The 21749-nt window shown below is 43.9% G+C and overlaps 1 protein-coding gene across 6 annotated transcripts in view; it reads left to right on the top strand.

Moving 5' to 3' along the window:
* Positions 1–21749, top strand: part of ACIN1 (apoptotic chromatin condensation inducer 1) — a 37484-nt gene that overhangs the window by 13209 nt on the left and 2526 nt on the right. For 2 of the 6 annotated variants that reach the window (XM_012649390.1, XM_012649392.1), the window contains 11 exons: positions 3662–3750; positions 4836–6101; positions 6592–6810; positions 7663–7778; positions 15115–15256; positions 18699–18741; positions 19623–19756; positions 19854–20006; positions 20546–20684; positions 21034–21179; positions 21565–21672. In XM_012649390.1, coding sequence (XP_012504844.1) covers positions 3662–3750; positions 4836–6101; positions 6592–6810; positions 7663–7778; positions 15115–15256; positions 18699–18741; positions 19623–19756; positions 19854–20006; positions 20546–20684; positions 21034–21179; positions 21565–21672 — 2555 coding nt within the window. Of the gene's footprint in view, positions 1–3661; positions 3751–4835; positions 6102–6591; positions 6811–7662; positions 7779–13205; positions 13353–15114; positions 15257–18698; positions 18742–19622; positions 19757–19853; positions 20007–20545; positions 20685–21033; positions 21180–21564; positions 21673–21749 lie in introns of those variants that run through there. The other 4 variants (XM_012649391.1, XM_012649393.1, XM_012649394.1 and 1 more) reach the window with 4 other exon arrangements.

The following is a 21749-nucleotide window of genomic DNA, read 5'->3' on the forward strand; positions in this document are numbered from 1 at the left end:
CCCGCCTCGGCCTCCCGGAGAGCTAAGATTACAGGCGTGAGCCACCGCGCCCGGCCAACACTTTGGAATTTTTAAATTCCTTAGGGATGTCTTTTCTCCCCAGATATAAGAGTAGTCGATCCTCGATTGATCCACTTTGCTGTTAGCACTTTTTTTCTCCCTGATGATAAAGCCAAGGAAAGGGAAAGCTCTTCTGTAAATTGTGTTTTTTTCTCAAAAGTCAGTCAAAAAATATTTGTTGAATTCCTGCTCCTGCTGCATACTTGTCTCTGTCCTACAGTAGAAGGGGAATTAGCACATTGTAAAATGTGCTACAATAATAGAGAACAATTGCACATAAAACTAACAAAGTTAATATGTGACATAAATAATACAGATGCATGTACCATAGGAATTCAGAAGAGTAGAAGGGCTCTGGGGACTTGAGTGTTAGAGAGAGCCTCATGATAGAGGTATAGGATTTGAGCTGAGCCTTGGAAATGGATAGGATTTAAATTGGCAGAGAGGAGACGAGGGTATTTTTAGGAAGGAACAAAAGCATAGAGATAGGAATGAATGTGGTATTTTTACAGGAGAGGAAGTAGACTAATCTAGCCAGAGTAAAGTATTTCATATTTGAGAATAGTCAGTGAAACATTTTAAAAGGGATTGGGATGATATCACAGAGGGCTTTAAATGCTGAACCAGTAAGTGTGAGCTTTGTTTTCATTTTATAGGTAATGGGGGAACCGTTGAAATTCTTAGTAAGACTGTGATTTGATAAGGACCTCTCTTTTTCTAAGAAAAGAGAGGCTCTGAGTTCTAAATGTAGTTTGAAATGAAAATGAGGAATGAATTCTGAAATAGAATTAAGGTATCAAAAGCAAAGATGTAGAGTTAGGGCAGCCAGTCTCTTCAGTGCTTTATGTCATCAGCAGGCCTCTGCCCATAGCTATAATTGATGGAGAGAAAAAAGAACCCAGAGGTAAAAGAAAAGGAAAGAGAGAGGTGAAAAATAAATTAGAAAACATGAATGTAGGAAATTGTAGAGTACACCTAAAAATTGCCTTAAGTGCTTTTCAGTGTAGTTTATGTCATAAACTTTCCTACCTCTGTTCTTGGCTAAGATATGAATCTCACTGTAGATGTGGTACAAAATTTAGTCAAGGTCTCGAATGGAGTGGTAGCTTGGAGTTCTAGCGGTGTTTAGCTGGATCAGCATTAACCCTAGTGTTTACCCAGAAATCAGATTCTTTCAAATGTGGAATGTCAGTCTGCCATAGGCCAGCAAATCATTGCAAAGGCAGCTTATTTGTTGACTTTGGATGTTTGGGGGTTCTCTCTTTAATAACAAGATTTTGATTAAAGTAAGGTTCCTAGTAACATACTTTGCTAATCACTAGTGGCCCCTGAGGGTTTTTGTTTTTTTTTTTTTTTTTAAGTATTACTATGTTTAAGAATGTGGATTCCTGGGCCCTACCCCAAGAATCTCAGGGAGTGGGAGTCCTGGGATTCCACATTTTTTAAAAGCCCCCAAGCGATTCTGTTGACGAATTCAATTTGTGAATAACTAACTGAAGGAGGAGTTTTTATCAGGATCTTTGGCTTATATTCCAGCAGCCTCCTGTTTATGTGCAGTAGGCAAAATTCCAAATAGGAAGGAAGAATTGGTTTATAAAATCCTTCGTGACTTTCCCCCTTGACTTTTTCTCTCTCCACCACTTTCTTCAGATTTTTGCAAGGTGTTGGGAGCCATATCCACCTGCCATAATCAGAAGTTTTCTGGATTCCCTTCTATATCATGACTGTGTGTCAAGAAATTCTTACTTGCCCTTACTTAATTTCTTCTAAAAGAGCTCAACCTAGGAAAATATAAAAATATTTAAAAATATTCAGAATACTGATTCTTTAACAAAGGTACAGCCACAGATGATATTAGCTAGCCCATGGCTTACAGAGCATGCAGCCCATATTCTTTTTTCTTGGATTAAATCTGGATGCTGAGATTTTAGAGAAATGCCAGATAAATTACTTATAGGGCTAATATGAGTCACATTTAGGTTTGGCATCATTGCCAGGTCTCTGTTCTCTTAATTCCTGCTTCTCTTATTATTAGCTAAGGTTACCCTTTAACCACAGGCTTTTCTTTGACCTCTAGCTGCCTTACTTGGGTCCCACAAATCCTGCCCAGGGATTTGTTTTCTAGGATGAAGAAACTGCTTTCCTATTTGGCCCTTAGGCATTCTTTACTTTAATACATCCTGCACTGTCTAACAGCTACCTTTTCCTTTCTCCCGAAAGCTTCTGGCTTTGGACTCTTGGACATCTTACATTCACCCTGACTTGTTTTTCAACTCCTGAAATATATTTATTAGCCTGTTATCACGGCTGGCTCCACCCTTAGCTAAAGTGCTCAGTTTCTGCACATGCTATTAACATCTGCCTTAAGACACTCAGTGTGGCCGTGTGCTTGTAATAGAAGATATCTCCTTTCCTAGAAGCTTGTCTGCATCACATCAGCTCCTTCCAAGAAATTAGAAAGAGATCCCTCACCTCTTCTTTATATTTTGTATTGCTTACTAATACCTTGTTTCATGTCTGTGGGTCGCCTCCAGTTTTCACTTTTTTTGCATAACAGTGATGACCAAAACTTTCTGAACAGTCCTACCCATTTTCCCAAATATCCTTGATGACTTACTATTCAAGTGCTTCCAGGGGAGTAATCATCCAGAATCCTATCACTACAGTTTTACAATATCAAAAATAACATTATAGTCCAATAGAATAACATACAGTTTACAATAGGTGGAGAAAAAGGTTGTTTTTGTTTGTACATACCAGCTTTTATTTATTTATTTATTTTTTTATTGAGACAGAGTCTCACTCTGTTGCCTAGGCTAGAGTGCCGTGGCGTCAGCCTAGCTCACAGCAACCTCAAACTCCTGGGCTCGAGCAATCCTACTGCCTCAGCCTCCCGAGTAGCTGGGACTACAGGCATGCGCCACCATGCCCGGCTAATTTTTTCTATATATTTTTAGTTGTCCAGCTAATTTCTTTCTATTTTTAGTAGAGACGGGGTCTCGCTCTTGCTCAGGCTGGTCTCAAACTCCTGAGCTCAAACAATCCACCCGCCTCGGCCTCCCAGAGTGCTAGGATTACAGGCGTGAGCCACCTCACCCAGCCTAAGTATTTATTTCTTGAGTGTGTTGTTGTACAAATTGATTTGTGTATTTAACCATAACATTTTCATCGAAATTAGCAAATAATAGCAATAGGCAATCCAAAAAAAATGGACACAGAACCTTTGGCCACACAGCGAAGTCTTAAGCTTTATTCAGAGTAAGAAAACACTTTGTATAAATAAGTGCACTTTGTATTTGTGCATCCCTGCTAGAAAATTTGAAGAGGAAGTTATTTTACTTTTATTTAAGTTATCTATAATATGTGAATTGGCTTTGCAGTGTTGAAAATATTCTAGATATGCACAGCAAGAATGATCAGTAGGACCCTGGCTCTTAAGGCTTTGTCTTTTCTTCAGCATAGAAGTTAAAGAAATTTATATAGATACGTATTGGTGAGTTCATATGCTATAATTGGTTGGATTTTAGAAAGGATGATTTTAAAAAGCCATGAATTGAGTGCTCATGTCATAAATTTGACTTGATTTTCTTTCATTCGCTAGGAAAAAGCTCCTCTATTTCTGAAGAGAAAGGTGAATCTGATGATGAGAAACCAAGGAAAGGAGAAAGACGATCATCCAGGGTCAGACAGGTAACATAGATACCTCCTAAAGCATCCATCACCTCTTTAGTAATGCTTTGGATATCTCTTCTTCTTCCTCAGACTGTTTCACAATTACTGTCTCTCTAGATTTCTTCATAGTCATCATCTTTCTCCTCCTCATCATCTTTCTGGTTTGTTTTTTTTTTTTAAGATCTGTTCTGGCCTTCAGATTTCTAAGTGAATATATATTTTAAAACACCTAAATTTGGGCCGGGCGCGGTGGCTCACGCCTGTAATCCCAGCACTCTGGGAGGCCAAGGTGGGCGGATTCTTTGAGCTCAGGAGTTCGAGACCAGCCTGAGCAAGAGCGAGACCCCGTCTCTACTAAAAATAGAAAGAAATTGGTTGGACAACTAAAAATATATAGAAAAAATTAGCCGGGCATGGTGGCGCATGCCTGTAGTCCCAGCTACTTGGGAAGGTGAGGCAGGAGGATCGCTTGAGCCCAGGACTTTGAGGTTGCTGTGAGCTAGGCTGATGCCACGGCACTCTAGCCTGGGCAAAAAGAGTGAGACTCTGTCTCAAAAAAAAAAAAAAAAACCTAAATTTGAAAGTTATAAGTGTGGTCTATATTCTTAAAAAAAGCACCTTATTAGACAAGATATGACATAATTAATTATTCAATTAAAACCTTAAAGCTATGCGATAAGACATTAAGTGAGCAAAATGCAGAAGTGTTATGTGTAGTGTAATTATAGTGATGGCAAAAAAGCCATGGGAAAAAAAGACTGAAAAGAAATATACCAAAATGATAAAAAAATAATCATATTAAGTGATAATAGGTCAGTTCCTCCCCCCCGCTTTCTAGGTGTTCTGTTTATATTTTATCTTAAAAACTTGAAGCTAAAAAAGTAAACTAGAAGCAGTTTCATTATTGTATTCCCTTTGGTCACTCTATTCTGATTCCCCTAAGAGCCCACATTAGTCATGATTGTCGACTGTCACACCTGTTTCTGTTGCTGAAAGTGTATATCATTAAATTTCTCCTTCCTAGGGGTGTATCATCAGATGCTTTTTCTCCTGTGTGATTGTGAGAGGATATATTTGGAGCCATTGTGTATCTTTTCTTTCAGGCAAGAGCAGCCAAGCTCTCTGAATGCAGCCTGGCTGCTGAGGAAGAAGAGGATCAAGAAAAACCTTCCAGAAATCTGAGGGTCAGAGCAGATCGAAATTTGAAAACAGAGGAAGAAGAGGAGGAGGAGGAGGAGGAGGAGGAGGAAGATGAAGAAGAGGAGGAAGAAGATGAGGGACAAAAATCTAGGGAGGCACCAATCCTGAAACAGTTTAAGGAAGAAGAAGAGGAAGAGATACTCAAAGCAAAACCAGAGGAGGTGATAGATGAGAGACCCAAAACCATAAGATCCCAGGAACAGGAGGGATTAGAGAGAGGAGGGAGAGTTACAAGATCTCAGGAAGAGGCTAGAAGAAGTCATCTAGCCAGACAGCAGCAGGAGAAACAGATGAAAACAGCTTCTCCCCTTAAGGAGGAAGAAAGAGAAATGAAATCTTCACAAGGCTTGGAGGAAAAATCTAAGTCTCCATCCCCTCCTCGATTGACTGAAGATCTAGAGAAGGCCCCACTTGTGCTACAGCCAGAGCAAACTGCCAGTGAGGAGGAGACTCCTCCACCTTTACTTACCAAGGAAGCATCCTCTCCACCACCTCATACACAACTCCAGAGTGAAGAAGAAATAGAGCCCGTGGAAGGCCCAGCACCCCCTGTCCTCATTCAGTTATCTCCTCCTAATACAGATGCTGAGACCAGGGAGCTGTTAATATCTCCGCATACTGTCCAGTCAGTGAGAGGCCTGTCTCCTTTGTCAAGTCCTGCAGACACCAAAGCGGAATCTCTAGCAGAGAAAGTGCCAGAGGAGAGTATCCTGCCTCTAGTTCAGAAAAGCACACTGGCCGAATACTCAACCCAGAAGGGTCTTGAAACTGAGTCAGACAAATCTGCCCAGCCACTCCCTCTAAAAATTGAATTAGCACCAGCCAAAGGGATCACTGAAGAGTCTCTGAAACAACCATCTTTGGAACAGAAGGAAGACAAAAGAACTTCTCATACCCTTCTCCCAAGCCACAGGTTGAAACAGTCAGCTGATTCATCATCTAGCCGGTCCTCCTCATCTTCGTCCTCCAGTTCTAGATCAAGATCTCGCTCTCCTGACAGTTCAGGCTCTCAGTCTCACTCACCTCCAAGATCCAAGCAGAGAGATGTATCCCAGGCATGTACTCATGCCAACCCTCATGGTAGACCCAAGATGGGCTCCAGATCAACATCAGAGTCCAGATCACGTTCACGTTCACGTTCTCGTTCAGCATCCAGCAACAGCAGAAAAGTGAGTCTGAGAGAATCCCAGGTGCATTAATGTTCTGTCTGTACTCCAGTGTGTTTCAACCCCAGGAGAACCTGTCATGATTTCTGACAGGAAAAGCTTCCTTTAATCCCCCAATTCACTGATGACTTTCCCCTGATTTCAGAGTCTCATTTTCAATTTATTGATTTCCTAAACGGGGTCCTTTTATATTCTTAGTCCCTTTGATTCCAGAGAAAGTTGAATCCATTTACTCATCTTCTCCACTAGATGAAAACTTCTTGAGGTTATGGGTATGCCTTTTTGTTTATCTCAGGACCCAGCACCTAATTGGAACTTAATAATTTGTTGAATAAGCAGTCAAGGAGATCACTAACTCAAACAGGAGCAAACATGGACAAAAAGATCCAAAGTGTTAAATTTGATCAGTGGAAGTTGGAAAACTCAGTGATCTTCTGAATATGTACCATCTACAGTAATTTTCCTTATTATGTGTTTTATTTCCTTTCTTTAGTCTCTGAGCCCTGGAGTCTCTAGGGACAGCAGCACCAGCTATACTGAAACCAAAGACCCCTCTTCTGGTCAGGAGGTTGCAACTCCACCAGTGCCACAACTGCAGGTCCTTGAGCCAAAGGAGAGGACTTCTATCTCCTCATCCTCTATCCAAATAAGGCGTCTGAGCCAGCCTGAGCCGACTGAAAAGCATTTGACCCAGAGGTTACAGCCTGAGCGGGTAGGCTATTATAAAACCCCTCCCTAGAGAGGGAGACGGAGGATTAAGCAAGATTTTCCCTTTTGTCTTAGCTATACAACTGAAAAGTTAGTCTGGTTCAAAAAGTTTTCAAGAAACATTGTAAAAAGTTACAAGGTTCAGTGGAAATGTAGGGGGTTGGGGGTACCTGTTAATCCTACTTAACTCATTTCCAACTAACTCCCTTGTTCATGGAAACTCTGCGTGAGTCTGAGAAGGGGGGTTCTTATCTCCAGGGCCCTCAGGGTCAGTTCTTCCTTTTATCTGCCCAAAAGGAAGCCTTTTCTCAGTTCTCTCAAAAAAGAATTCTAATAAAATGATTACTGGTGTAGAAATTCTTGAAGTACCTATTTTTTTTTTTTTTTTTTTTTTTTTTTTTGAGACAGAGTCTCACTCTTTTGCCCGGGCTAGAGTGAATGCCGTGGCATCAGCCTAGCTCACAGCAACCTCAAACTCCTGGGCTCAAATGATCCTACTGCCTCAGCCTCCCGAGTAGCTGGGACTACAGGCATGTGCCACCATGCCCGGCTAATTTTTCTATTTTTAGTAGAGACGGGGTCTCGCTCTTGCTCAGGCTGGTTTCGAACTCCTGAGCTCAAACAATCCACCCCCTCAGCCTCCCAGAGTGCTAGGATTATAGGCGTGAGCCACGAAGTACCTATTTTTAAGCCATATTCCATTTTATGTTCTAAAATGATGTAAAGATACAGAGGGCCATGTGTGGGGCTGGTGCTGTGTATGTCCCGTGCTGCCTTTTTTTAGCTCCAGGTTGAAGAAAAGGAACCAAACAGATTTAAGTATTTTGCTATGTTTGTTTTTGCTGTCTCCTGACAGGGGAGCCCAAAGAAGTGTGAAGCTGAAGAGGCAGAGCCACCAGCTGCCACACAGCCCCAAACCTCAGAGACTCAGACCTCTCATCTACCAGAATTGGAAAGGATTCATCATTCTGTGTAAGTGATATGTGCCAACTGGGGTATAATAAGGAACTACAGGTGTGGCATAGTTCTTTGCTCCCTATGGTTCTTTGACTAAGCAGACCTAGGTTCCTTTTAAAACCTGAAGGCAGAACTTTATCTGGACAAGGGCTAGACTTCAATTGCTATGTTGGGAGCTGCCACTAGAACTTTCAAGGTGGTCTGAAAAGTGGTGAGGACTTAAGGAAAACACATCTGGGATCATGCAAGCCAAAATAGCCACCTCCTTTGAGGTGTAGGCAACAAAGGTTTCTGATTCCATACTCAAGAGCATATAAGGGGATTGACTCAGGGCATCTTAACTCAGTCTTTAACTCATATTTACCCAGGAATCCAGTTTAATAAAGGATGTTGAGGGTCTATAAAGAGAGGCACAGCTGGGTACTGTTTTTAAGTTCATTTATTTTCCCTGATTACTACCTGTCATTTTATTAATTACAGTCTATCCTAGTTAGTTCTCACAGCATACAGTACAGCAAAATATGAAGTCTCTATCAAGTCAGAAATTTATTCCTGGGCCCCGAAACTCTTTGATTGATCTTACCATTTATACAATTAATGTGGGTTTTTTTAATCCTCATATTAAGTCCTAGAGAAATACTCTTATTTCAGGTTAAATTTGTAATTGAATGTGTCATTTATTCGTTTTGAAGTAGGTATTGTAAATTAAGAAGCCATTGAACCAAAATTCCTGGCTTCAGAGTCTTATGGGAAATGAAAAAAATGAAGCATTGTGGGAATAAGATGCTTAGCTTTTAGACATCAGGAATCCTGAACTGCTTTGAAGAATGTCCTGTGTAGACAGTTGGCCTAAAGTTGTTCCATACTCGTTTTTATGTCATTTCAACACTAATACTACCAGTATGATTTTTCCCTATATATAATAGTCTAATAATTTATGCTCTTCTGAGAGCTTTAAACTATCTTTTAACTCTGATTTTTGGAGGGTGGTGGGCAGGTGACATGATTTATCTCATTTCCTTGTGACTTTAATGATAGTTTTGTACTCTTTACTATAGAGTTTTTGCCTTGGATATACCCTTGCTACTGTTCATTCTAATATTCTTGCCTCTGCTGCCATCTTGTGGCCATTACATTTTTGGTTTGGAAACCAAAAGTTCACTCTATTTCCTTCGAAAAGTTTTTGTTTTTCCCTTCTGGGATTGGCACATTATCCTTTGGGAAAGGGTTTTTCTTCTAGGACCATAAAGTGAAAACTCAGCGGATTCTGGAAGGCGTTCAGGATTCCTCAGCTACACCATCGATGAGGAAATGGGGTGATATCTTCCCTTCCATATCCCTGAACCAAACATAATACCTGCCTTCCCCCATTCCATGGATCATGCCCTTTGTAAAATGGCAGCTTTGATGTGGGCATTGACAACCTGCTACTAATTGGGCCTGGGGAACTGCCTCCTATACACTCTTAAGAAGCAAGTGATTTTCTGAAAAGCTCCTTGTTAGCCTTAAAATTCTGTGGATTTTTGAGATCCTAGCAAACAGAAAGGCGTTTTATGTTGTTTTGAAGTACCTTTTTTTTGGACTTTCCCATGCAATTCCGGGGTAAATGAAGCTTGGAGTCATAGAGGTTTTTCTCCTATGTAAAGGTGGCTTTGATTTTCATTTTATGACTGAGATAATCTAGTCACATTGATTCTGATAAGGTGATAGGCAAGTGGGACACCTTGAGCAAATACTAAGATTGTCCGTTGTTGCCTAGGCAAGCTTCAGTTGAGCAGTCTGTAGAAGAGAAATGCAATCTGCACTCTGGAATAGCTCACACATATCCCTCTTACTGCTTTCCTTCTACCTGCCTACTAGATGGTCTGTTCAACAGCCTAATAATAAGACATATCCAAAGACCTAAATCCATTTGCCATTCTGACATTGGATTTGGTAAATGAACCTCTGAGCAGTTTGCCTACATTTCTGGAGGCTCTACTACAACTAATGCACAACACTGCTCTTGGTCTTTGATGCCTCTGAAGTGCTAGTGTTTAGCCTAACAGCCCTCTAGAGCCCTGACCAATTTTAAAAGTGGGATCAACAGTGCTAAATGGAAAAGACCATTTGTGGCTTAACCTTGGTTTTCCTGTCTGTCTCAACAAGAAGTCACATGACTTTTAAAAACAGAGCAGTAAAGTGTTATAAAAGAAAAAATTAGACTCTGCCTCAAGGACCTCTCACCACTTGGAAGAGATTGCCTAACTTTGCTGTGCTTGGTTAAATCCATTCTGATTCTGATTGTGCCTGAAGAATTCTAAATTTCTGAGGTAAGGTGTCTTTTTCATTGCTTGGAGCAGGAATTTGTGAGCCTCAGTCCTGTTTCAGTTGAGTCCTGTTCCAAAATTCTGTCTTTTGCCTACTATGGATATATGAAAAATGTCCTCATATAGCAGAAAATAGTGGTACTCTCTTTTTACATTAGAAAAAAAAATTACAGGAGAAAAATTGTGTGGGCATTTGTATCATTCATTCAGCTGTAATTAATTCAGACCTGAATTTTTCAAAATACAACCTTCCTGTGTATACAACCTAGCAGGCCATAGCAACTTTAGGCTCTTGGTACTATGCATATTTGTCCTTTTGCCTGTGTAGGAGGAAGGAAACTGTTCTTTAAGCCACTATGACAGTGTAATTGATATTCCCCAGGGGACCTACGATGCCAGTATCCCAAATGATGCATCATTTTAAAAAGCAGAATTTGTTACCAATAGAGTTTGCTCACTGAGAAATTGGCATCTAAGGACATACTTCCCCAAATCATACTGTTCTTGGCTGTCTTGGAACTAGTGTGCTCCTAAAGGTACCAAGTCCCACTATTTATTGAAGTTTCACATCAGTTCCTCAGCTCCTCATGAGTCTTCTATAATAACTAAAATTTAAACATGTATGCCGGTAAGAGTTTGCTTTTCCATTCACTTCTCTGATCTCATTCATATTCACAAATGAATTGTAATGTGATGTTCTTAGTCTCCAAGTAGTTCTGTCCTTTCCTTCTGGACTACTAATGCTTCGTGTGCTGTTTAATTATGGATAGCTATCACTACCCCTTATTCCCTGTGCAATTTCACAGATTTTTCAAAGATTTCAGAAATATTTTTATGCAAGAACTTAAACAAGGGAGAACGGAGATGCCTTTTGTCTGAAAGGGATTTCAAACAAAAGCTGTGTGGTGCTCCGACATAGCTAACAAGGCTTTGGGACTGATTGTGCAAGTAGATGGGGTCTACTTTTTAAACAATTTCAAGTATTCCTAATTATCTTCTGAAAATAAAATCAGGAATTCTTGGATCCCATGGAATTGATCATGGGGAAATAGAAAGCAGAAACCTCCTATGTCTTAAGAAGACCAAGGAGGGCGTGGTAAAATTCTTACTCTTGAAAAAAGGAAATAGAATTTCCAATATTAGTAAATTGTTCCTCCAAATAAGCTACTTCTTTTTTTTGCCCCGACCCCCCCCCCTTTTTTTTTATTTCAAATAAGCTACTTCTGAAGCAGCATATTAGCAGCTGAGAGTATTTTAGGACAATGAATGGACAGGGAACATTTATTTGAGGATGTTTGAAGGTAACATTTCCTGTGGAATAACATTCTCTGTGGGAATTCTATCCAAAAAAATTTTCAAGAAGAAAACTTTTAGGTCACCAAGCATTTAGTAAGTGTCCACTTAGTACCCACAGTGACACCCTAATTTAGAAATATTTGTGGAACATTTCTTTGTGTTAGGCCCTGGGCTAAGGGGTGCAGTCCCTACCCTTGAGGAATTCTGCAGGGTGGAGGTGGGGGACAAGTAAAGTAACGGTTATTACATAGGACGATGAGGGCATTGCTGAAAACCTGTCAAATCAATCACTGAATGGCTTTGTATCAGAGAATGAGCCATCTACTTTTTGAGGAAACTCAAAAGAAGCTCTAGAGGTGCATCAAATGAGATAATGGCCTATTGTGTATATGCGTGTTTTATGTATGTCCTGACTTGAGGTGTCATCCAAGCCAGACTCTTAAGAGCTAACACTTACTACACTGTTCATGAGTATTGTTATTGTCCCCACTTTACAGATCAAAAAACAAACACAGAGAGGACCAGGAATTTGACTAGTATCACACAGTTTGTAAGAGGGTAGGGCTAGGGCCAGGATTAGGCACTCCAGAGTGCTCTTATTCTGAGCAGACAGGGACCACTATGTGAAAGGGAACATTTAAAGTAATATGTAAGCACATCCACTTTAGCATGTGGTTGACATGTAAGTTTAAGATTTTAAGCAGTACTGGGAAATTTTCATTCCTAGTTAAAAATTCGAGTGTTACACATGAGATACTGAGCTTTTGGTTAAGGTCTCAGAAGCTTGTCTTAATGTTAAACCTTGACTGCCAGTAGGATATAAAAGGAGCACCTTTGCAGTCAACAAATTAAGCATTTTGCATATCTACTGAGTGCTTTTTGAATTGTTAGAGTCTGTTTCCCACTTCACATTTGGTCTGGTAAAGATGCCCATGATTAATATTTTCTGCTTAGTTCCCAATAACTTTCTGCCCAACTGATCTCCCTCTCCCTTGCCCCATATAATGGCTCTCTCACTTTACTGTCTTACCTCCTTCAGAGCTCTCACCTTGGAGCCCAAGCTTCAGCTACCCAAGGTCCCCTTGCCCTGTTTATCCTTTTCCTTTCTGACTGCAGTGGACCCTGGGGCAGGGTGACCTTATTAAAGACTCTATGAAACAAAGTTGTCTGTCATCTCTTCAGAGACACCCACCCTTCCCCCATGGGTAATTCAAAAAAGAACTCTACTTGTTTATCCACTTACCTCTACCATCCCTGCAAGAAGACAGGTTAGTGTAGCAACACGTGCTCTTTGCCAGGGGTGAACAGCCAGATACTATCGTGATTGGATAGTTACAGTTCCCATCCCACCTTGAGCATCTGACTGGCTGATGTGGTTTCAATCAATGTTCCATGCCTGGCTTCCTGGGTACAGGGTGGTGGGCACATAAAACTGCTTATGCCCCTCCTTTCTATGAGAGGAATGGATGCTTTGATTATCTTCTTTCTTTAATCATTTTTCAACTTTGGCTTTATCTTTCTTTAATCTTTTGTCGCTCCCAAGTCTGCTGTTTGCCTACCTTCTAGTCTCGGAATCAAGCAGCTATAACTTTGCATGTCTTCCACACAGCCCCTTCCCCCGCCCCCTGGGAAGACTGAGAGGGAGCATGATTACCCTGTGGGGTTAGGCCTCTGTAGCTGTTGTAACCTGAGAAAAGAAGGCCAGGCCTCTAGAGCCAGCAGTCAGCTCCCTCTGGCCTGCCAGAGGATAAGAACCTTGCTCGCTCAGCTCCCTCCCTCTTTTCTTTCCCCTCCCCTGCTGCAGCAGGGCCCTCCCCCATCCGCACACACGGGCTGCTGGGTAAGTGGCAAGATGGCTCCCCTGCATGTCTCCGGCTGATCGCTGCCGCTCCGCCAATACAATAGAGCCAGCCACTACCAACAGCCTGGCCCTCTTCCTCCTCCTTCTCCAGGGAGACCAATCCAGCCGAACTCGGGGTTTGCCGTGAGGACTTAACGCTTATCTCTTAAAAGCCAGATCTATGTTAGCCTCCCCGCACCACCACCACCTCCCCTTCCATTTACCATTTTTTGGATCCCCAGTTGCTGCATCTCGATTTTCTCTCTCTGGATTGGGTGGCTGGGGAGGAGGTTATGGGATCTTGGGACAAGGAAGGTGGTTTTTAAAATTTTTTAGGTTTTTTTTTTTTGTTTGGTTTTTATTATTTCTTCCATTCCAGAAAGGGATAAACAGCACTTCCAGGGGGAGAAAAAAAATCATGTTATCAGAAAGCAAAGAAGGGTGAGAGCTTCACATTTCCATGTGTGCCTTTTCCCCACCACTCTAGCTCCCCTCATCTTCCTTCTCTTCCCCGTGGCTTTCAGTCCGTCTTTCGTTTTGGTTTGTTTTCAGTCATTCTGCTTTCCCCCTTTGTCCTTCCTGCCCGATTTCTAATTGGCCCCACTTGCCCTCTCTGTGTGGGAAAATAAGGTATTTTTTCGATAAGCCTTTTCTGTAGATTTAAGCAGTTCCATCGTGTGTTTCTGTGGGGGCCTGTTAGCTGGGGGCACAGTTCCGATTTTCCCCTCCCCCTAGCCCATGCATCCCTCCCTGACTGCTCTAGGGAGGTTCTTCTGACCTCTGAGTGTCAGTCAGCCTGTTGGGAATGCTGAGTTTTCTGGTGGTGGTTGGCCTGGAGATGCTTGCTTTCCCCTCTCATAAGATTTAGGCCTCTCATCGTCTTGATTTGATTTTTTTGCCCAGTGTTTATTTAGGTGGTAGAGGGGGTGACATTTGAGATAGAAGTTAGGGATGAAGACAAAACGAAGGTGGGAAGATAGTTTATCTGAAGTGAATCTCTGGGGTTCTTTGCCTGAAATGTGTGATTAAGAGTGGGGGAGTGGGTTCAGTGTTTGTGTGGGGAAGCTGCCCGGTGTGGGGGAGGGTGTGTCCTGACTGGGAGGCCTGCTCTCTTTATCTCTTGGAAGTTGGAATGAGGGAGTGGGAGAGACTGGGTGAAAGCCGAATGTAAGAACAGTTCCTACACCTCTGAGCAGGTAAAAGCGGCCTGATTCTTCTCTGAATGTTCATATTCTCTTCAGCAGTTTTAGTTTTTCCTTTTGGATGAGAGAGGGTCCTTGTCGAAGCTTGAACGAACCTTCACCCAGCCCTACTTTCTTCCTGCAGCCCCCACCCCCACCATTTTCTCCATTGCTGGTGTCTCCAGATCCTGTGGGCCAGCAGGCCTTTACTTATTAAGCAGTTGATTAAACACAGGTCGGATCATTTGCCACAGCCATGGCTATTCTTGTCTTTTAAGGGCTGGGGCTTCCCTTAGTTTCTCATGCACTTTTGCTACATAAAGGTGCTTCTGGCCAGGGGATAGGGAGGCCACAGGGTTGTAGGCAAACACAGTCACTTTTGAGGGACATTTCCAGAGGGAGCGTGTTTCTCCTTTCATATAAGAGTACTCTGGTGAGTTACTGCCTAAAAACAGGTGGAGTCCTAACCCCACACATAACAGCTTTATCCCATTTGGGCAGTGGGCAGATATGGTTGCTGTGAGCCATGCTCTTTCCCCAAGGAAAATGATTTCCCACTTTTTCCATGGGGGCTAGGTCTCTAGTCTTGATCTGAAAAGCATCCCTCCTAATCTCACCCAAGTGATGAGGCATGGGGGGTTCCTGGCCCAAAAGCTAATGTCTTGCTCTCTCTTCCTCTTGGATCTTCCCTGCCCTTCCCTCCCAACCTTTCCCCATCCTGTCAGTGAGGAGAAGGAGGAAGTGACCATGGACACAAGTGAAAACAGACCTGAAAATGATGTTCCAGAGCCTCCCATGCCTATTGCAGACCAAGTCAGCAATGATGAGCGCCCAGAGGGCGGTGCTGAAGATGAGGAGAAGAAAGAGGTAAATACCCAAGCCACCTGTTGGGGTGGGTGGGCAGAAGTGGACCTAGGGGAAAGAGTAGGCCACTCTGGTGATCCCTCTTACACAGTGGGATAACTTAAAAAAGGGATGAGGCAGGGCCTTGGATCAGGATAGGGCCAAGAGAGAATTCGCTGGTTTAGCAAGGGAGACCCCTTGTGATGGGAACAGGGCTCATTCGTTCCTTCCTTGTTGGGGAAGTAGTGCAGTCCAGACTCCTACAAGTTTGTAACTAACTGGAAAGTCTGATAATGGCCCTTTATCTAAGACCCAGCCGCAGTTCCTGCTATCTTCCCAAGCTTCTCCCCATGGTAACTTCTTTAGCTTTCCCTCCTTTTTGAAAGCCTGATGGAGCCCAACGCCATCTAGTGGGCTTTGGTGGTTCTCACTGAACCAGCCATGCTGAGGAATTTTTGTTCCTCATCTGCCCCCTAGTGGTCTCATTGTAGAGCTGTAGCTACTTAGAAGCCAGCACTTGTGGTGATCCAGAAAGCCCCTTCTGTTATCTGTGTCCTGCACCCAATTCAATGGGCTCCCCCCATCAGAGCCAGCGAAGTCTTCTTGGCTCTTAAAGTGATAGAGAAAGAAGTAGCTGGGTTTGGGAGTGGGGTAACAGGGTGGGAGGGACTGTTGTGTGTGTAGCCTTTCTCTGGTGTGTGTTGCGGGGGTGGGGGCCGGTGAAAGTGATTTGATGTGCAGAATATTATTTATTACAAGGTCCTTCTTCCCCGTAAAACTTTGTCCAAGTACCTCATGTACGGTAATCCGCCCGTAAAATATAACCCTGCCCAACTGGCCAATCGCTGATGCCGCCTCTTCCTCTGGACCCACCCGCTGCTACTGAGCTGCCCAATCAGAGCCAAGTCTGCTATCCAGGTGTCTTGGCCAGAGGGGGGCATGTATATGGGCTCCTGTGATGGGCCCCCTTTTGCCTCCCTGTCTTGCTTACATCAGGGGGCCGAGAAGAACACTGTTCTGGAGAGACTTATGTTGAAAAAGCAAAAAGCATTTGGAAAGGGGTGGACTTGCATCATCTCCCTACTTGGGACACCCCAAGAAGAGCTTGTGCCGGTGCTGGAGCGTCCGCCCACATGCCCTTGCCCTTTTGAGAACTGTGGGTTGCCTTGTTTGCTACAGACTGTTGGGATTCCCATCTAGGGCGCCAAGACCTCCTAAAAAATCAATGTTTGTGATCACAGTGCCATGCTGTAAAACACTCAGTGGGGCCCTCTGCTTAAGCTGTGACGACTAGGAACCCTGCAGAGGAGTCTAGGGTCTGAGCCCCAGGGATTTAATGCTGATGACAGCCCAGCCCATGTATCACCACTTGCTCATCAGATGGACTTTCCTTTGGTCCCTGTTGTCCATGGTGAAGGGCAGCATGTTGGTTGCTCCAACTTCTCCTCCATCCCTGGAGGCAGGGACTCATTCATCTACCTGACTGGAACCACTGTCTCAGCTGGAGTCCCTGAGGAGATGCCACCCACAACTCTCAGAAGAAAAGCATTCTGACCTTGCTGCTGATTGTCTGCCAGGTCCTGGGGATATTCACCTACTACCCCCAGGCTACCTTCATCAGAGGCTCCATGATCCTACTCAGTGAGAGGACCCCCTCCTCAGTTACAGGCAGAGGAGAAAGGGACTCTGGAGTCATCAGCTGGATCCAAGTATTGGGTGGTGTTATTGCTGCAGCTTGCCACTGCTGGACATAGGGGGTCCTGCCTGCCTCTCACGATAAAAGGCAAGGATCATTCCTGCTACTCACAGGCCATCTCATCAGGGACTGCAAGATGATGCCCCTACAGGGCCAGGACTGATGTCTCTGCCCCTTTTCCCCCCTCTACCCCTCGCTGAGCCTGGCCACCGCCAGTGAACTGTCTTGACATCATGGAAACTGGGCAGCGTCCCCCCACACGTTTCCCTCCCGCCCCCCCTGCGCCCCTGGGAGGACTCTGGCAGTGCCGTGCTGACTACCACGCCGTGCGCCCACCTTTTTTGCCAACCCAACCCCCCACCAATTGCACAGCGCCTAGCAGGGAGGGCTCATTCTGATTGGACCGGCGGTTGACTAGATACAGTACACAGTGAGGTGCGATTGGCTGAACTGAAGATCCCAGGTGTGAGATGGTACCTGGAACATTTGTCATATTCCTAGTTTATTTTCTTCTTTATTTTCTTCCTCTTTTTTTAATCTTTTATTTTAATTTTTTTCTTTATTTTTCTGGTTTCTTTATTGGATTTATTTATTTATTTGGTTCATGTTTTTCCTGTTTTAATTAAGACCTTTTTTTTTCTCACTAACTTACCCATCAAGAGCAGCCTGGCTAGGGATCAGGCTGGCCCTTAACAGAGACCAAGGAGACTTGGTTAGACGACACAAACGGGGCTGCGGGGTGGATGGGGAAAAGGGATTTCACCAAGAGGGTTCTGCCCTACCCTTTAGAAGGGTGGTAGGGTGGTCTTAGTTTTTCCAGAAATAAGCACCTAAATCTAAAAATGCTCTGTCCCTCTTTTATCTTTCCCTTTTTTTTTTTTTTTTTTGGCCTGTCCATAGTCTTTCTCCCACTGACTGGGGCAGAAACTTGCCCGAAAGCTGTCTTCCAGTCCTTGGCAGAGCCCCTAAGGCTTGAGCCCTGGTTGGAGAGGAAACAGTAAGGCTCTCCGGGAGCTACAGTTGGTGGTTGGAAAGTCTGAGAATCTCCCTGGGGATGGTCTGCCCTCCGTAAAAACCTTCCTTTACCAAAAGACACCTTTAAGTTCTTTCTGCTGGCACTTGGCTCAGGAGCCTCATCTCCAGTGGGTCTGGTCTACCCTTTTCCACACTGTGGTGGGGCCTGGGCAACCTGGAAATGAGCGTCTGCTGTCCAGGCATTTCAAAGGCATCGTCAGTGAGCATCAGGTTGGGCATTGAGGAAGGGAGGAGAGTTGCCTTGTTGAAGTTGCCATCCAAAGTTCATTTGCCTTGTTTCCTCGTCTTTTCCTCAAGTTAGCAAGGAAGGACCTAGGAGGACTAGATGAACGGAGTTCTGGGCACAGCTTGTTGGGCTTGGTGTCCTCTCGACCCATAGAGATAGTAGAAGAGGGCATGACCAACAGGGCTGGGGGGCTACTGAATTCCTCTTCTAGCTTATTTCTGGTAAAGCTAATACATAGGTGTGGTATGGACTAGATGACTTTTCCCTGCTGTGATGTTTGGTTTTATTTTTTTCCTCTAACTTGCATTGATTCTGCTTCGTTTTTGCCGTTTGCCACTTCTGTTTTGGTCTCTGTCTCTGTGTCTCTCTACCTCTCTCTCTCTCTTGCTGTCTCTCTCTGTCTCTCTGTGTCTTTGGAGCCTGTACTAAGACTACCCCATCTAACCTCCTCCCCCCCTCTCTGTGGGGTGTCTCTCTTTCTCTTTTTTTCCCGTTTCTTCTCTATACAGAGCTCGCTGCCCAAATCATTCAAGAGGAAGATCTCCGTTGTCTGTAAGTCAGCCCCAAATCCCTGATAAAGGTCTGGAATACCAAAAAATAGCATTCATTGAGAAGTAGATTCCCATTCTCAGTGACATTCTTGGGTCACCTCCTCCCACCCTGCCCACTCTGCCTAGCAAATGTGCCTCTTCTATGTAGGGTTCCATTTTGAAATGCAGAACTTTAGACAATCCCTGTCATATTTCCCCAGTCCCGTTTTAATGAGATACACCATGAGGTGTCTCAGACCATTTCCTATTTAGTCTTAGAGGCAGCTATTCTTTCAGATATCTGGCACTCAGAACCAGGAGTGAGTCTGAGGGACTCCTATGGAATGCTTACTAGCTTATGCTTTATTCTAAGAGCATCTGAGGAAATGAAAGTCCCCATACCCGAAACAGTATTTTTAACATTTTCCCAATGTGGAACTCTAGATTGCAAGGTATAATAGATGTTTATAACTTAAATATCAATCTGTAGTGGGGAAATTAACTTAAAGGATGACCAGAACACATAATGATCTTCAATTAATTTCTACTTAGATTTTAGTATCCTATAGTCATCTTGTTTATTCTGCATTCCTGTGTCATCCTCAGTTTTTCTTCCCCACTACTTCAGATATTACTACCTACAACTAAAAGTTTAAACTGTTAACCAAACTAGCTACCCCTCTCTTGTTGTTTTTAGAGATTAGTAGTTTCCATCTGTCTGGAAGGGGCCGCTGCCCTTTTATTGTTCACTCTGAAGCCATGGTTTCCCCAGTCCCTGAATATGATTTCCTTAAATTAACCTTTTACCAAAACTCTAGCCAAAGGTAACCTATGGGTGTTATGGTGTGAACTAGCAGAGGTCCTGAGACCATCTATTTGTTGGGTCCTATTTCTTGGGGACAGCAGCTACCAAGGGGGTGCCAGCTGGAAACAGTGACACAGAGGGGGGCCAGCCTAGTCGGAAACGACGTTGGGGAGCCAGCACAGCCACCACACAGAAGAAACCTTCCATCAGTATCACCACTGAGTCACTCAAGGTGAGGTGGGAGGAGCCAGGGAAGGGAGGATAAGACACCTTAAGGTGGGAGTAGACATGGGCCCAGTGTAACGGGGTGGGGGGTATCTGTGTCCCAGAGCCTCATCCCCGACATCAAACCCCTGGTGGGGCAGGAGGCTGTTGTGGATCTTCATGCTGATGACTCCCGCATCTCTGAGGATGAGACAGAGCGTAATGGTGACGACGGGACCCATGACAAGGGGCTGAAAATATGCCGGACAGTCACTCAGGTAAGGCTCCTGCACCCCAGCACCAGGGGAGGGGGCAGTGGACACAGAGCAGGCAACTGAGGAGCTAAGGTAAAGTCCTAGGAGGTGACTCTTCATCTGTGCAGAGGGATGGATGGGTTAATTGCTACTTTGAGGGGTGAGACTACCAAATCCAGCTGGCTGCCTGTTGTTGTAAGTAAAGTTTTATTGAAACAGCACCACACCAATTCATTTACTCTTGTCTGTGGCTACTTACGTGCCACAACACCAGAGTTGAATAGTTGCAACAGAGACTGTATGGCTCACAAAGCCTAAGAGATTTACTATCTTGACCTGTACAGAAAAAATTTGCCAGCCCCTGCTTTAGTTTTTCTCAAGGCAAAGGTGAGGCACTAACAATCCCAGGAGCTGGTCGAGGTGAACTGAATAATGAAATTTGCCCGCTGGTAGAGGGAACATGCTAGGTTGGCTCTGATGCTCACTCTCAGTAGGGAACCAGAGGCTGAAAAGAATATGCTAGTTTGATATTTAACTCCCTCTGTTTTCTGGTATCTTTATAGGTAGTGCCTGCAGAGGGTCAGGAGAATGGACAGAGGGAAGAAGAGGAAGAAGAGGAACCTGAAGCAGAACCTCCTGTACCTCCCCAGGTGTCAGTAGAGGTGGCCTTGCCCCCACCTGTGGAGCACGAAGTAAAGAAAGGTGGGTGTCACATTGTGAGAGAAATGTATCGCAGCAACCTGACTTCCCAGAGGACTTCATTTGGACTTCTTAAGGCATTTAATGTTTTCTTCGTTTTGTTGTAGTATTTTTCCATATCTGTCATCTCCTCCTAGGTATGAAGCTACTTGAGGGCCAGGTTTAATCTTGGAGGTTAGCCTAGACTTTGCTATATCACTATGGAATTTTGCACATTGTGGGTGCTCAGCTCATTTACATGGAAGAGTGGCTGCTTGGTAGGGAATCAAAGAAGGGGAATCGTGAGTTATATTGGAGATGAAAGAGCCAGCATTTCTCCTACTGAAGGCTGTTCTTGTGCTCTCTTTGATAGTGACATTAGGAGATACCTTAACTAGACGTTCCATTAGCCAGCAGAAGTCTGGAGTTTCTATTACAATTGATGACCCAGTCCGAACTGCCCAGGTGCCCTCCCCACCCCGGGGCAAGATCAGCAACATTGTCCATATCTCCAATTTGGTAAGTCATTGGTTCTCACATGTCAGACTTGTTCAGTGGTTAAGAGTTTGAGCTTTGGACTTATGCTTCCTCGGTTCAACCTCTAGATCTGCCAGTAACTTACTCACTGACCTTGAGTGAGTTACCTAATCTATTTCCTCATCTGAAAAATGGGGAGTGGGGAACTATCACCCTGCAGGGTTTTTTCGAGGACTTGCAGAGGGCCTGGCACACACGTCTCCGTTAGCTCTACCACTCTTCTCACATTCTTACTACAGGGTTCCTAACATTGCTGCCCTTACCCAAACACTGAAACTACTCCTGTGACAGTAGCCTGGGGAAACTTAAGACTGCATATGTGGGTGTTGTCTTCTTCAAGACCCTGAAAGGCCATTTTCATTGGCAGGTTCGTCCCTTCACTTTAGGCCAACTGAAGGAATTGTTGGGGCGCACAGGAACCTTGGTGGAAGAGGCATTCTGGATTGACAAGATCAAATCTCATTGCTTTGTAACGGTGAGGGGAAGAAGCTGATTCTATAGGTTGTGGCATATATTTACTTTTGTGACCAATGTGAGCAGGTTTAAGGGCGT

This window comes from Propithecus coquereli, unplaced genomic scaffold (assembly GCF_000956105.1).
Source record: "Propithecus coquereli isolate 6110/MARCELLA unplaced genomic scaffold, Pcoq_1.0 Scaffold3, whole genome shotgun sequence".
NCBI lineage: Eukaryota > Metazoa > Chordata > Mammalia > Primates > Indriidae > Propithecus > Propithecus coquereli.